The sequence below is a fragment of the Mobula hypostoma genome, chromosome X2 (assembly GCF_963921235.1).
Source record: "Mobula hypostoma chromosome X2, sMobHyp1.1, whole genome shotgun sequence".
Taxonomy (NCBI): Eukaryota; Metazoa; Chordata; class Chondrichthyes; order Myliobatiformes; family Myliobatidae; genus Mobula; species Mobula hypostoma.
Window position 1 is genome coordinate 39,174,944 of NC_086129.1, and position 15,007 is coordinate 39,189,950.

Sequence of the window (15,007 nt, forward strand, 5' to 3'; positions counted from 1 at the left end):
CAAATGGAAGGGGGTGGAGGGGGGAAGGCAAATGGAAGGGGGTGGAGGGGGGAAGGCAAATGGAAGGGGGTGGAGGGGGGAAGGCAAATGGAAGGGGGTGGAGGGGGGAAGGCAAATGGAAGGGGGTGGAGGGGGGAAGGCAAATGGAAGGGGGTGGAGGGGGGAAGGCAAATGGAAGGGGGTGGAGGGGGGAAGGCAAATGGAAGGGGGTGGAGGGGGGAAGGCAAATGGAAGGGGGTGGAGGGGGGAAGGCAAATGGAAGGGGGTGGAGGGGGGAAGGCAAATGGAAGGGGGTGGAGGGGGGAAGGCAAATGGAAGGGGGTGGAGGGGGGAAGGCAAATGGAAGGGGGTGGAGGGGGGAAGGCAAATGGAAGGGGGTGGAGGGGGGAAGGCAAATGGAAGGGGGTGGAGGGGGAAGGCAAATGGAAGGGGGTGGAGGGGGGGAAGGCAAATGGAAGGGGGTGGAGGGGGAAGGCAAATGGAAGGGGGTGGAGGGGGGAAGGCAAATGGAAGGGGGTGGAGGGGAGAAGGCAAATGGAAGGGGGTGGAGGGGGGAAGGCAAATGGAAGGGGGTGGAGGGGGGAAGGCAAATGGAAGGGGGTGGAGGGGGGAAGGCAAATGGAAGGGGGTGGAGGGGGGAAGGCAAATGGAAGGGGGTGGAGGGGGGAAGGCAAATGGAAGGGGGTGGAGGGGGGAAGGCAAATGCAAGGGGGTGGAGGGGGGAAGGCAAATGGAAGGGGGTGGAGGGGGGAAGGCAAATGGAAGGGGGTGGAGGGGGGAAGGCAAATGGAAGGGGGTGGAGGGGGGAAGGCAAATGGAAGGGGGTGGAGGGGGGAAGGCAAATGGAAGGGGGTGGAGGGGGGAAGGCAAATGGAAGGGGGTGGAGGGGGGAAGGCAAATGGAAGGGGGTGGAGGGGGGAAGGCAAATGGAAGGGGGTGGAGGGGGGAAGGCAAATGGAAGGGGGTGGAGGGGGGAAGGCAAATGGAAGGGGGTGGAGGGGGGAAGGCAAATGGAAGGGGGTGGAGGGGGGAAGGCAAATGCAAGGGGGTGGAGGGGGGAAGGCAAATGCAAGGGGGTGGAGGGGGGAAGGCAAATGCAAGGGGGTGGAGGGGGGAAGGCAAATGCAAGGGGGTGGAGGGGGGAAGGCAAATGCAAGGGGGTGGAGGGGGGAAGGCAAATGCAAGGGGGTGGAGGGGGGAAGGCAAATGCAAGGGGGTGGAGGGGGGAAGGCAAATGCAAGGGGGTGGAGGGGGGAAGGCAAATGCAAGGGGGTGGAGGGGGGAAGGCAAATGCAAGGGGGTGGAGGGGGGAAGGCAAATGCAAGGGGGTGGAGGGGGGAAGGCAAATGCAAGGGGGTGGAGGGGGGAAGGCAAATGCAAGAGGGTGGAGGGGGAAGGCAAATGCAAGGGGGTGGAGGGGGAAGGCAAATGGAAGGGGGTGGAGGGGGGAAGGCAAATGGAAGGGGGTGGAGGGGGGAAGGCAAATGGAAGGGGGTGGAGGAGGGAAGGCAAATGGAAGGGGGTGGAGGGGGGGAAGGCAAATGGAAGGGGGTGGAGGGGGGAAGGCAAATGGAAGGAGGTGGAGGGGGGAAGGCAAATGGAAGGGGGAGAAGGCAAATGGAAGGGGGTGGAGGGGGGAAGACAAATGGAAGGAGGTGGAGGGGGGGAAGGCAAATGGAAGGGGGAGAAGGCAAATGGAAGGGGGTGGAGGGGGGGGAAGGCAAATGGAACGGGGTGGAGGGGGGAAGGCAAATGGAAGGGGGTGGAGTGGGGGAAGGCAAATGGAAGGGGGTGGAGTGGGGGAAGGCAAATGGAAGGGGGTGGAGGGGGGGAGGCAAATGGAAGGGGGTGGAGGGGGGAGGCAAATGGAAGGGGGTGGAGGGGGGGAGGCAAATGGAAGGGGGTGGAGGGGGGAAGGCAAATGGAAGGGGGTGGAGGGGGGAAGGCAAATGGAAGGGGGTGGAGGGGGGAAGGCAAATGGAAGGGGGTGGAGGGGGGAAGGCAAATGGAAGGGGGTGGAGGGGGGAAGGCAAATGGAAGGGGGTGGAGGGGGGAAGGCAAATGGAAGGGGGTGGAGGGGGGAAGGCAAATGGAAGGGGGTGGAGGGGGGAAGGCAAATGGAAAGGGGTGGAGGGGGGAAGGCAAATGGAAAGGGGTGGAGGGGGGAAGGCAAATGGAAGGGGGTGGAGGGGGGAAGGCAAATGGAAGGGGGTGGAGGGGGGAAGGCAAATGGAAGGGGGTGGAGGGGGGAAGGCAAATGGAAGGGGGTGGAGGGGGGAAGGCAAATGGAAGGGGGTGGAGGGGGGAAGGCAAATGGAAGGGGGTGGAGGGGGAAGGCAATTTCAAGGGGGTGGAGGGGGAAGGCTAATGCAAGGGGGTGGAGGGGGGAAGGCTAATGCAAGGGGGTGGAGGGGGGGAGGCAAATGCAAGGGGGTGGAGGGGGGGAGGCAAATGCAAGGGGGTGGAGGGGGGAAGGCAAATGCAAGAGGGTGGAGGGGGGAAGGCAAATGCAAGGGGGTGGAGGGGGGAAGGCAAATGCAAGGGGGTGGAGGGGGAAGGCAAATGCAAGGGGGTGGAGGGGGAAGGCAAATGCAAGGGGGTGGAGGGGGAAGGGAAATGCAAGGGTGTGGAGGGGGAAGGCAAATGGAAGGGGGTGGAGGGGGGAAGGCAAATGGAAGGGGGTGGAGGGGGAAGGCAAATGGAAGGGGGTGGAGGGGGAAGGCAAATGGAAGGGGGTGGAGGGGGGAAGGCAAAAGGAAGGGGGTGGAGGGGGGAAGGCAAATTGAAGGGGGTGGACGGGGGAAGGCAAATGGAAGGGGGTGGAGGGGGGAAGGCAAATGCAAGGGGGTGGAGGGGGGAAGGCAAATGCAAGGGGGTGGAGGGGGGAAGGCAAATGGAAGGGGGTGGAGGGGGAAGGCAAATGGAAGGGGGTGGAGGGGGGAAGGCAAATGGAAGGGGGTGGAGGGGAGAAGGCAAATGGAAGGGGGTGGAGGGGGGAAGGCAAATGGAAGGGGGTGGAGGGGGGAAGGCAAATGGAAGGGGGTGGAGGGGGGAAGGCAAATGGAAGGGGGTGGAGGGGGGAAGGCAAATGGAAGGGGGTGGAGGGGGGAAGGCAAATGGAAGGGGGTGGAGGGGGAAGGCAAATGCAAGGGGGTGGAGGGGGGAAGGCAAATGGAAGGGGGTGGAGGGGGGAAGGCAAATGGAAGGGGGTGGAGGGGGGAAGGCAAATGGAAGGGGGTGGAGGGGGGAAGGCAAATGGAAGGGGGTGGAGGGGGGAAGGCAAATGGAAGGGGGTGGAGGGGGGAAGGCAAATGGAAGGGGGTGGAGGGGGGAAGGCAAATGGAAGGGGGTGGAGGGGGGAAGGCAAATGGAAGGGGGTGGAGGGGGGAAGGCAAATGGAAGGGGGTGGAGGGGGGAAGGCAAATGGAAGGGGGTGGAGGGGGGAAGGCAAATGCAAGGGGGTGGAGGGGGGAAGGCAAATGCAAGGGGGTGGAGGGGGGAAGGCAAATGCAAGGGGGTGGAGGGGGGAAGGCAAATGCAAGGGGGTGGAGGGGGGAAGGCAAATGCAAGGGGGTGGAGGGGGGAAGGCAAATGCAAGGGGGTGGAGGGGGGAAGGCAAATGCAAGGGGGTGGAGGGGGGAAGGCAAATGCAAGGGGGTGGAGGGGGGAAGGCAAATGCAAGGGGGTGGAGGGGGGAAGGCAAATGCAAGGGGGTGGAGGGGGGAAGGCAAATGCAAGGGGGTGGAGGGGGGAAGGCAAATGCAAGGGGGTGGAGGGGGGAAGGCAAATGCAAGGGGGTGGAGGGGGGAAGGCAAATGCAAGAGGGTGGAGGGGGAAGGCAAATGCAAGGGGGTGGAGGGGGAAGGCAAATGGAAGGGGGTGGAGGGGGGAAGGCAAATGGAAGGGGGTGGAGGGGGGAAGGCAAATGGAAGGGGGTGGAGGAGGGAAGGCAAATGGAAGGGGGTGGAGGGGGGAAGGCAAATGGAAGGGGGTGGAGGGGGGAAGGCAAATGGAAGGAGGTGGAGGGGGGAAGGCAAATGGAAGGGGGAGAAGGCAAATGGAAGGGGGTGGAGGGGGGAAGACAAATGGAAGGAGGTGGAGGGGGGGAAGGCAAATGGAAGGGGGAGAAGGCAAATGGAAGGGGGTGGAGGGGGGGGAAGGCAAATGGAACGGGGTGGAGGGGGGAAGGCAAATGGAAGGGGGTGGAGTGGGGGAAGGCAAATGGAAGGGGGTGGAGTGGGGGAAGGCAAATGGAAGGGGGTGGAGGGGGGGAGGCAAATGGAAGGGGGTGGAGGGGGGGAGGCAAATGGAAGGGGGTGGAGGGGGGAAGGCAAATGGAAGGGGGTGGAGGGGGGAAGGCAAATGGAAGGGGGTGGAGGGGGGAAGGCAAATGGAAGGGGGTGGAGGGGGGAAGGCAAATGGAAGGGGGTGGAGGGGGGAAGGCAAATGGAAGGGGGTGGAGGGGGGAAGGCAAATGGAAGGGGGTGGAGGGGGGAAGGCAAATGGAAGGGGGTGGAGGGGGGAAGGCAAATGGAAGGGGGTGGAGGGGGGAAGGCAAATGGAAGGGGGTGGAGGGGGGAAGGCAAATGGAAGGGGGTGGAGGGGGGAAGGCAAATGGAAGGGGGTGGAGGGGGGAAGGCAAATGGAAAGGGGTGGAGGGGGAAGGCAAATGGAAAGGGGTGGAGGGGGGAAGGCAAATGGAAGGGGGTGGAGGGGGGAAGGCAAATGGAAGGGGGTGGAGGGGGGAAGGCAAATGGAAGGGGGTGGAGGGGGGAAGGCAAATGGAAGGGGGTGGAGGGGGGAAGGCAAATGGAAGGGGGTGGAGGGGGGAAGGCAAATGGAAGGGGGTGGAGGGGGGAAGGCAAATGGAAGGGGGTGGAGGGGGAAGGCAATTTCAAGGGGGTGGAGGGGGAAGGCTAATGCAAGGGGGTGGAGGGGGGAAGGCTAATGCAAGGGGGTGGAGGGGGGGAGGCAAATGCAAGGGGGTGGAGGGGGGGAGGCAAATGCAAGGGGGTGGAGGGGGGAAGGCAAATGCAAGAGGGTGGAGGGGGGAAGGCAAATGCAAGGGGGTGGAGGGGGGAAGGCAAATGCAAGGGGGTGGAGGGGGAAGGCAAATGCAAGGGGGTGGAGGGGGAAGGCAAATGCAAGGGGGTGGAGGGGGAAGGGAAATGCAAGGGGGTGGAGGGGGAAGGCAAATGGAAGGGGGTGGAGGGGGGAAGGCAAATGGAAGGGGGTGGAGGGGGAAGGCAAATGGAAGGGGGTGGAGGGGGGAAGGCAAATGGAAGGGGGTGGAGGGGGGAAGGCAAATGGAAGGGGGTGGAGGGGGGAAGGCAAATGGAAGGGGGTGGAGGGGGGAAGGCAAATGCAAGGGGGTGGAGGGGGGAAGGCAAATGCAAGGGGGTGGAGGGGGGAAGGCAAATGCAAGGGGGTGGAGGGGGGAAGGCAAATGCAAGGGGGTGGAGGGGGGAAGGCAAATGCAAGGGGGTGGAGGGGGGAAGGCAAATGCAAGGGGGTGGAGGGGGGAAGGCAAATGCAAGGGGGTGGAGGGGGGAAGGCAAATGCAAGGGGGTGGAGGGGGGAAGGCAAATGCAAGGGGGTGGAGGGGGGAAGGCAAATGCAAGGGGGTGGAGGGGGGAAGGCAAATGCAAGGGGGTGGAGGGGGGAAGGCAAATGCAAGGGGGTGGAGGGGGGAAGGCAAATGCAAGGGGGTGGAGGGGGAAGGCAAATGGAAGGGGGTGGAGGGGGAAGGCAAATGGAAGGGGGTGGAGGGGGAAGGCAAATGGAAGGGGGTGGAGGGGGAAGGCAAATGGAAGGGGGTGGAGGGGGGAAGGCAAATGGAAGGGGGTGGAGGGGGGAAGGCAAATGGAAGGGGGTGGAGGAGGGATAAGGCAAAGGGCAATGAGGTATGGGATGAGTGTAGGAAGAACACTTATAGACCAGGGAGAGAAACGAGATGGGGGGGGCAGGGGGGGGGGGGAGTTAACCAAAGATTGAAGAACCCAATGTTCATGCCATTGGTTTTGTTGACCACCTGGGTGGAAAACGAAATGCTGTTCCTCTAGCTTGTGTTCAGCGTCACCCTGATGGCAGAGTTGGCCCAGGATATGTTGGAGTGGGAATGGGGAGGAGAATTAAATGCTAGCATTTTAAATTGAAGTGATCAGAATTCAGAATGTTTGCCGATGATTAGAATGTTTAGCACCTTTGATAATTCATCTGGTAATGAAGTTCATGCACACATGCACCAGTGACTAATCAAAGAGCTTCTATGTCATCATTTTCCAAAACTGCTGCTTGTTGTTGACAAATTGAGATTGTACTCTTTCTACTTAAATTTAGGTTATACAGAGGGAAAAATTGGATTAAGCACTGACATCTGCTGGTCTTAAACCTGCATTACAGACAGTTTAAAAGCAAAGATGGAAATTGGCATGCATGAGCTTGCATTGGCTACATGAGCAGCTTGCATTTATCTATCACCTTTATTGTGGCAAAACATCCCATGATGTCTTACTGAACCAGTGTCAAATAAAATGTGAGACTGCAGCAGAGAGGTATTAGAATAGATCATCAAAAACAAAGATAGTGTTACAGAAGCTTTAAAGACTAAAGCTGTTTTCAGTCTATGAAAGATACGGAAGCCACATTGGAGAAATTCAGTAAAATTGTTCAAAAGATGGAGGTGAAATGATTAATTTTATTCTCGAAGCTTCTCCACCCTACCTGTTGTGGTTTCCATCTCTCCAAGTACCAAATATTTTGCTCCAATCTGAACTTCAAATGGTTCCACCAGTGAAGTTAGGACCCGAAGATGGTAATCAATTGAGTTGTGATGAACAGAGAGATCTGCCTTCGATATCTCAGCATCATAGTCAGTTAACCTACAATATAAAAGGCTTAAGTGGAGAAGGTGACATCACGGACAGCATTTGATATACCAGAGAGGCAGACTTAAGAACTTTACCTGTTATTTTATACATGGTTTGAGAGATTTAACAGTTTGCAAGATTTACTGTCTAGATCTACACAATTATAAATTTCTACATTTGCCAAACAATGCTGTTTAGTGTGGAAAAAGGACCTATCAATTTACCATTCTGGTATTAAGAAATGCAATATTTACTAAGAATCAATGGACAACTGAGCTATGACAAATGGGCAAGAGATTACATTTAAAACCTACTGGCTATTCAGCCCAAAAGGCCCACATCACTCTTTACACACACATGGAACCAGAATCACAATCAGTTTTATTATTATTGCAATAGCATGACATTTGTTGTGCCTGTGATGGAGCTGACTGAGTTTACAACCCTCTACCGCCAGTGGCTCCCAACCTAGGGCCCACGAATCCCTCGGTTAATGGTAAGGGTCCATGGCATTAAAAAAAAACATTGGGAACCCCTGATCTACAGCCTCTTGCAATTTTGTGCATTGGAAACTCCATACTAGGCTGTGATGCAACCATTTACTATCACTTCCCTCCATATACTGTTTCTTTCTTTAAAGATGCATCAACTTAGCTTCTAAAGTGTCAACCAATATACAAGTATAAAGCTAAAATACACTGAAAATGTTTGCAATTAATACCATATACTATGACGACTCGGGTCAAGGAATCAAAAACCAAACATTCTAAAACAAGTTTGTAAACAGTCATTCCATATGAAATGATTATTGAATAGAGTACAGTATAACAGTGGAAGTCAAAGCTTGTAGCCAGTCAGATATTGTTATTCAAAAAGCAAAGGTGGGGAAGGATAAACTAGCGCAGCCCTCCGGTGAAAATGATATCGTATCCATTAAATAAGGGCCATGGACAATTCTGATTTGATGGAGATGGACATGGACATGGACATGAACATGAAAGCACAGAGGAACATCTGGAAAAATTTCTGAAACGCTCACTCACTGCTGTCGTTACTGTGCAGTCGGGAATCTTTTGGAGGGAAGGCCTCAAAATCCCCGGCTTTGCCTGCTGTTGGTGTCCGAGATGGAGGTCGAATCGTTCGGATAGAGATGGTGCTTAGTACTTGGTGTTGGACAGATGATCAGAGCTCGAAGTTTTCGGATGACTCAGAGTCGGACCGGGGTCGGGTATGGCAGGGAGAGTTTTTCTTCCTTCTCCCGTCTGCGTGAGATGTGGGACATTTGAGAGACTTTGAACTTTTACTATGCTCATGGACTTCTTCATCAAGTTATGGTATTCTTGCACTGTTGTAACTATAGGTTATAATTATCTGGTTTTGTTAGTTTTTTTTCAGTCTTGGTCTGTCCTGTGTTTTGTGATATCACACCGGAGGAAATATTGTATCATTTCTTAATGCATGCATTACTAAATGACAATAAGAGGACTGCGTGTCTTCATAATCTAAATCTAGATTGGTGTAAAAAGAATTCTGGCTAGAATGCGAGGGAAGGCAAAGTGAGTGTTGATGTAGACACTATACTAATCATGCACCTTTCTACACATACCTGCCAAAGGTTCTCACTGCACTTCCTTCATTCACTGTACCTGAACAAATCTCCCACAAAAAGTGAAAGACACCAGGCTGTGGTAGCATTTTTCTCCAATTTCTCTGTTTGAGAAAGAGAAAAAAAAATTAGATCAGCTTCATTAGTCAAGTTACATTAGTCAAGAGAAATTTATTGATTACATTCAAGGTACAAAACATACAAAGTGGTTATGAGGGGGTTTCAGGCATGGCTATCACTCAGCACCTGGCAGCAGCACGTGTAACACCATTAATCCTTCATATCCACCGAAGCAAATAGCTGGCAATAATACTTCGAAGTTTACAATATAAGTGATTTCTAAAGGAAAAAGATTAAATACCATGCTGGATGAATTTTTCCACCACGAGGCACATATTAATCAATTGACTATATCCTTGAGCTCCTAAGGTCAGAAGAAGCAAATTGGGAAATTATATTCAATAATTCTGATTTGTTGACTTCCACAACATTATATAAAAAGATGAATACCCTCTGAAGGGACCAAACTAACAAGGACAGAAGAACATACAAATGATTCATCTTCTGATACCCAAATTGAGGGAAAAGAAATGGGAGTCTGAAACATATCAAGTCACATATCACTTTGACGCATCAAGTTCACAACAACCATGTTTGTACACTTCTGCTGCCTTAGAATAATTGTTGCACAATCTTCCTTCCTAGTACGGAGACCTGGCAACTGACTAACTACAGCACCTACCTGGTCCTTACCAGGATCAGTAGGGAGCATGTTCTGCACTTGTAAATATGGCTTAATGGTGGATTGTCAGACTTTGTTAAGAAAAGCTAAAGCACAACAAAAGATCACAATTAAAACAACATTTTGTACATTTAGCCTGGATGACTTCCAGTGCTACATGAGTACAGGGATAGGAATGTGTGTCTAAGGATTGGAGTAGGAAGGAGGATTTGTATTTTTGGATTACCTGGACCACTTCTGCAGTAGGTAGGAGCAGTGCAAGTTAGATGGACTGTAGATGAACTGGAATAGTCCAGCATTCTGCAGAGATTTTAAACCAATTTGGCAGAAGAATGTGATGTAAAGTGGATATTCAGCTGAGGGAGAGATACAATCAAATACAGAAGGAAAACTGAGCTAATTCATTAGGTAGAACAGACAGTTGTGGCAAGAATGCAACACTAAGTCTAACTAGCAAGACAGATGAATTTAGAGTACTGGTCAGTAAAAGGGTACATGATAGTGCTGCTATCAAAGTAATACGGCAAAAATGGCAGGTTAACATCCCAAGATACAGAATCTTCAGAAATTGCAGGAAAGGGCTGTAAAGAAGGAGACAGCATTAAGAATATTATCTTGATCCTTACTACAATAGTGAGAGGGGAGATCTTAAAAGGCACTTCAAATGAGATATGGATAGTGTTCAGGAACAAAGAATTCAATTTCAGTAAGAGGGATAGGGATTTCAATATGCAGGTAGATTGGGAAAATCAGGTTGGTGCTGGATCCCAAGACAGGGAATTTGTAGAATTCCTACAAGTCAGCTTTTTAAAGCAGCTTGTGGTTGAGCCCACTAGGGGATCAGTGATTCTGGATTGGGTGTTGCGTAATGAACCAGATTTGATTAGGGAGCTTAAGGTAAAGGAACCTTTAGGAGACAGTGATCTTAATATGATAGAATTCACCCTGCAATTTGAGAGAGAGAAGCTAAAGTCAGATGCATCAGTATTACAGTGGAATAAAGGGAATTACAGAGGCTGAGAGGAGTTGGCCAAAGTTGATTGAAGGTGGACACTAGTAGGGATAATAACAGAGCAGCAATGGCTGGAGTTTCTGGGAGCAATTTGGAAGGCACAGGATAGATACATCCCAAAGTAGTACTCTAAAAGCAGGATGACACAACTGTAGCTGACAAGGGAAGTTTAAGCCAACATAAAAGCATAAGAGAGAGCATATAATAGAGCAAAGTGGCTGGTTTCTGTGAGGTGCCAAGCCGGATTCAAAACTTTGCAGTTTCTTGTGGCCTTGGTCAAAGGGGTGCCTTCTCAGCTGTAGCATCTATAAACGTGGACCAGAACAGGCTACTGGTGATTTCATTCCAAGGAAGTAGAGCTTTCAACCATCTCTACCTCAGAACTGTTGACATAAACAAGAGCCTGCCCACTGCTCTCCTTCCTGAGGTCAACAGTCTTTTGTTTTACTGACATTGAGTGAGAGGTTATTATCATGACATTAGGTGCTTTATCTTCTTCCCCTACTCTGACTCATTGTTATTTGAGATTTGTCTCACTACGACGGTGTCAACTGCAACTTGTAGAAGGAATTACAGCAGATTCTCATCACACAGTAACAAGTGCATAGGGAGGAGAGCAAGAGGCTGTGGACCAGCCTTGTGGGGCTTGGGTGTTGAGGATAATCGTGGCAGAGGTGTTGCTCCCAAACCTTACTGATTTGTGTTCCGTTGGTCAGCAAGGATCCAGTTACAAAGGTTGAGTCCCAGATCTAGGAGTTTGGAAATGAGTTTGCATGGAATTATAGTATTGAAGATGGAGTTGTTGTCAATAAACAACAGTAACATAGGTGTTTTTACTGTCTCAATGTTGCAGAGAAAGCGTAGGGCCATGAATCTGATTTGGTAGTTGGTGAATTAGGAGAAGATGACAGTTGTAGGCAACAAGATAACATTGATCTGGTGGTAAGATGCAGAGAACAACAGATGGAATTTGATCCCAGTAAATACAAGATAATGCATTTCAGTTTGAATCTGTACAATGGTAGTGCCCCACAGCGTACAGAGAAACAGAGGGACCTCAATTACAACTCCAAAAGTAGTAGTACAGGTTGATAAGGTGGTCAAAAAGACTCGGGGGATACTTGCCTTCATTAGCTTGAAGCAGAAAGATTGTGTACAACTTTATAAGACATTATCTATGTCACAGCTGGAGTAATGTGCACATTTCTGGTTATGCTGCTACTGTAGGAAAAGTGATTGCAGAGATTAACTAGGAGGCTACCTGATATGTAGCTATTCAATTATAACAGACAGTGTCTATTTTTCTTGAAGCAGAGAAGTATGGAGGAGTGGGTGAGGAACACCTGACAGAGATGTACAAAATTATAAGGAGCTTAAATAGGGTAAACACAGTAAACTTCTCCCCATGGTAGAGGCATCTTATACCAGAGAGTTTAGGGAAGGAGTAAGTGGCTTAGAAGGGATCAAAGGAAGAATTTCAGCTTGAAATCTGAAATGCATTGCTTTAGAGTGTGATGAAGGCAGGTAGTCTTACAACATTAGTATCTACATGAGCACACGATTTGCCAAAGCATAAAGGCTGCAGAACAAATATCAGTAAATGGGATTACTGTACATGGGTACAATGGTTGGCAAGTACACAGTGAGCAAAAGGGTCTGTTTCTGTGGTCTATGACCAAAGGAGGGCTCCAGATCTTTCAGTGTAATTTGACAGTCAAAATCCCCAGCCTATTGAACCATTCAAATTTAAAGGCCTAATACATTCTGGGACTTTAAGTAATTTATGAAATAATTTAAGTGTTTCATCTACAATTTATGGAACTATTGAATTTGGTCACCCTATTACAATAAGGGATTTTTAAGAACACAAGGGATATTTACCAGTTATTAATTTTAAGAGATTTCAAATACGGGGGTGGGGGGATGGGGGGTGGAGTGGAATCAGAAATCGGATTATAAAATTTAACAGGCTTTGATAGCAAATAGAGAACGTTTACTGCCTCTGGTTGAGAAGTAATCATAAAGCATCAACTTAACACTTCCTAAAAAGCAGCTTAAATGGAGGTATTGCACGGATGGTTATTGAAATTGTGTTCTACTGTGTATATTCACAATAACTATGATGGTCCCCTCAACACTGCCAATGGGTTCCCAGTCTTCATTAGTCACAAACTCAGACATTAAACTAATGGTTGTTGAGTGTACAGATAAAGACATCTGGGATATTGCTATTATTTTTAATTTTCTTGTCTTCACAAATGTTAATTATTAAGTCGAGACTTTGGCAGCAAATCAGCCATATTTTCTGACCAAGAAAGAAAACGAAATAAACACCTACAGACTTAGATAGATACAAATGAATCTTACACATACATTCATCTATATGTTATAAACATCCTTTTACAATCTAGCATCCATGAAAGAAACTCCAATTCAATAGCAGAAATCAGATTGAATTGTGTGCTTTCCTGAGACTTAGTTAAAAATGGACCTCATCTTAATCACCTGGAAAGCTGCAAGTGTTAGTTTGGTTGTTTAATGCAGCTAAGGAGGGGTCCCTAGAAAATTCACGTAGCCCTTCAAACTGTACCCAATTAGGGCAAACTCAACATGAGCCAGAGATATACAATATTCTTACAGAATTTTTTTTCACCTCAAGTATCATTCCTTTTTCTTGGAAGTATCCTTTTCAAGCAAATTCTGGTTAAGCCATAATAGACATGGCAAAAATTGGCTCTATTTATCAATTGCAGACATTTTAGAACAGCTGTTGAACCCTGGTCAGCATATTCAGGACATCTGTTGGATCACTTTCAGTACTGCAAATTCACTTCCAATCCCTCATCTCAATAAGAACATATTTTTGGCAGACAATAACTAGGTGCACCCTAAACTTCACTCAGTGAACTATCCTCAGATTATCCAAGGGGTTTTATTTGCAAAGGAAATAGATAACTAGATTTTCCTTTGAACATAAAATTTATAATATCTATGACTAAACGCAAGAATTTAGTGAACCAGTTCATGGTTACAAAGGGGCTCCTATAGCTACAAGACCACATCTTACAGGATACCCCTATACTCTGGCAAATCCCAGAAGCTTTATATGCCTGCACTTGTAGACTAACAAGGAAAAGCAAGTGGAAGGTGGGGATACATTGATAGGATAGTGAGGACTGAGTACAAATGAGATTCCATATATTTGTGCACTAATTCTGTGCAGAGACTAGTGTCTAATTGCCTTGGCTTCTCTTGCCACTGAACAAGACATCAACCTGTCAAAATCATATGGAAGATAGTATGGTTAATTTGACACTGTTACAGCTCAGGGTGTTCCGGAGTGTGAAGTTCAATTCCAGCATCAGCCTGTAAGGAGTCGCTGTACATCCTCCCTGTGGAATTCACGGGTTTATCCCAGGTGCTTAAGTTTCTTCCACAGTCCAAAGACGTACTGGATGGGTTAACTGGACATTGCAAATTGTCCTGTGATTAGATTAGGGTTAAATCGGGGTTGTTGGGAACTGCAGGGCAGCGTGGCTCGAGGGGCTGAAAGGGCCTATTCCATGCTGTAAGAAAATAAACTCCAAAAGAAAATAACTTGTACTTCTAGGAACTGTGACGTTGGCTAAAGAGAATGGGGCATAAAGTGTTTTGCTGTAGTGATTGGAAAAATATATAAACCACACATTTTGGGCTGAAATACCTATTTTCTATTGTAATCTACTAGGTTTTAATAAATATAACCACGAGAAAGTCTGCAGTTACTGAAAATACAAAGCAACACACACAAAATGCTGGAGGAATTTAGCAAGTCAGGCAGCATCTGTGGAAATGAATAAACAATCGACGTTTCCGGCCGAAACACTTCCTCAGGACTGGAATGGAAGGGTCTCGGTCCGATAATGTCGACTATTTATTCATTTGCATATTTGCTGTCTGACTTGCTGAGTTCCTCCAGCATTTTGCATGCGTGCTCTAAATAAATACAGATACTTATACCTGAGATAAAACAATATAACGGTTTTAAGGCAGAAGAACATGTTGAAAGTCTCCTTGGCTACTTAAATTTTGCGTAAGAACGCACGATGAATTAAAACTTTATTTTACTTACTATAAAAATTTGATATTTCCCCGAGTGATTAACTTTTTGCTTGATGATGATTCAAGTCTGTGTTGAATTGAGGAGCAAGCAGAGAAACAGCGCCGTGTTTTCCATTTCTACTTTATCAGCAGAGCGTGTTAAATACCAAACTCCTCTTCATAAATTTACTTGCTTCTTTATTTCTAGGCCACCAATCCCTACCCTCTCGGTTCTACTGTATTAAAGCTCCCGCTTCTCCCAAATCCGTCCCTTCATACAACTTCCGCCCTGAGACCCGCCCCCCCTCAGCAACAGCCGCACACTCCCCGCCCTCGTACCCGTTTCCCTCAGGGTAAGGAAATTCTTGAAAATATATTTAAAAATTATAGCAACCAGAACAACTACTGACCTTGACCCGCCATTCGAGGCGAGGCGGTTAACATCTGGGACAACGCGTTCAATTCTGCGCGTGCGCATTTCCTCTCCGGGTCGAGTGGGGTCACAAGGCCAGGTAACCATGGCCACCGGAGGCAGAGATGCGTCCCAGATAACGCTTCTCTGGGCTTACTTAACAGGTATTAGTACCAGGCGCAGTACTCTCGCAAGGCTCTTTTTTAAAATTATCTGAACCAGTTAATGTTTACCAATATTATTTTGGTGGATTCTAATATTATACACAAAACTTTTGAGAGAGACG

The 15,007-nt window shown here is 49.3% G+C and overlaps 1 protein-coding gene across 3 annotated transcripts in view; it reads right to left on the reverse strand.

Annotated features, from left to right (window-relative positions):
* Positions 1-14,793, reverse strand: part of ten1 (TEN1 subunit of CST complex) — a 135,634-nt gene extending 120,841 nt beyond the window's left edge. For all 3 annotated transcript variants that reach the window (XM_063038276.1, XM_063038275.1, XM_063038277.1), the window contains exons 1-3: positions 14,720-14,793; positions 8,476-8,579; positions 6,724-6,881 (exon numbers count right to left, since the gene is read on the reverse strand). In XM_063038276.1, coding sequence (XP_062894346.1) covers positions 6,724-6,881; positions 8,476-8,564 — 247 coding nt within the window. In that variant the 5' untranslated portion in view covers positions 8,565-8,579; positions 14,720-14,793. The remainder of the gene's footprint in view (positions 1-6,723; positions 6,882-8,475; positions 8,580-14,719) is intronic.
* Between the last annotated feature and the right edge of the window lie 214 nt (positions 14,794-15,007).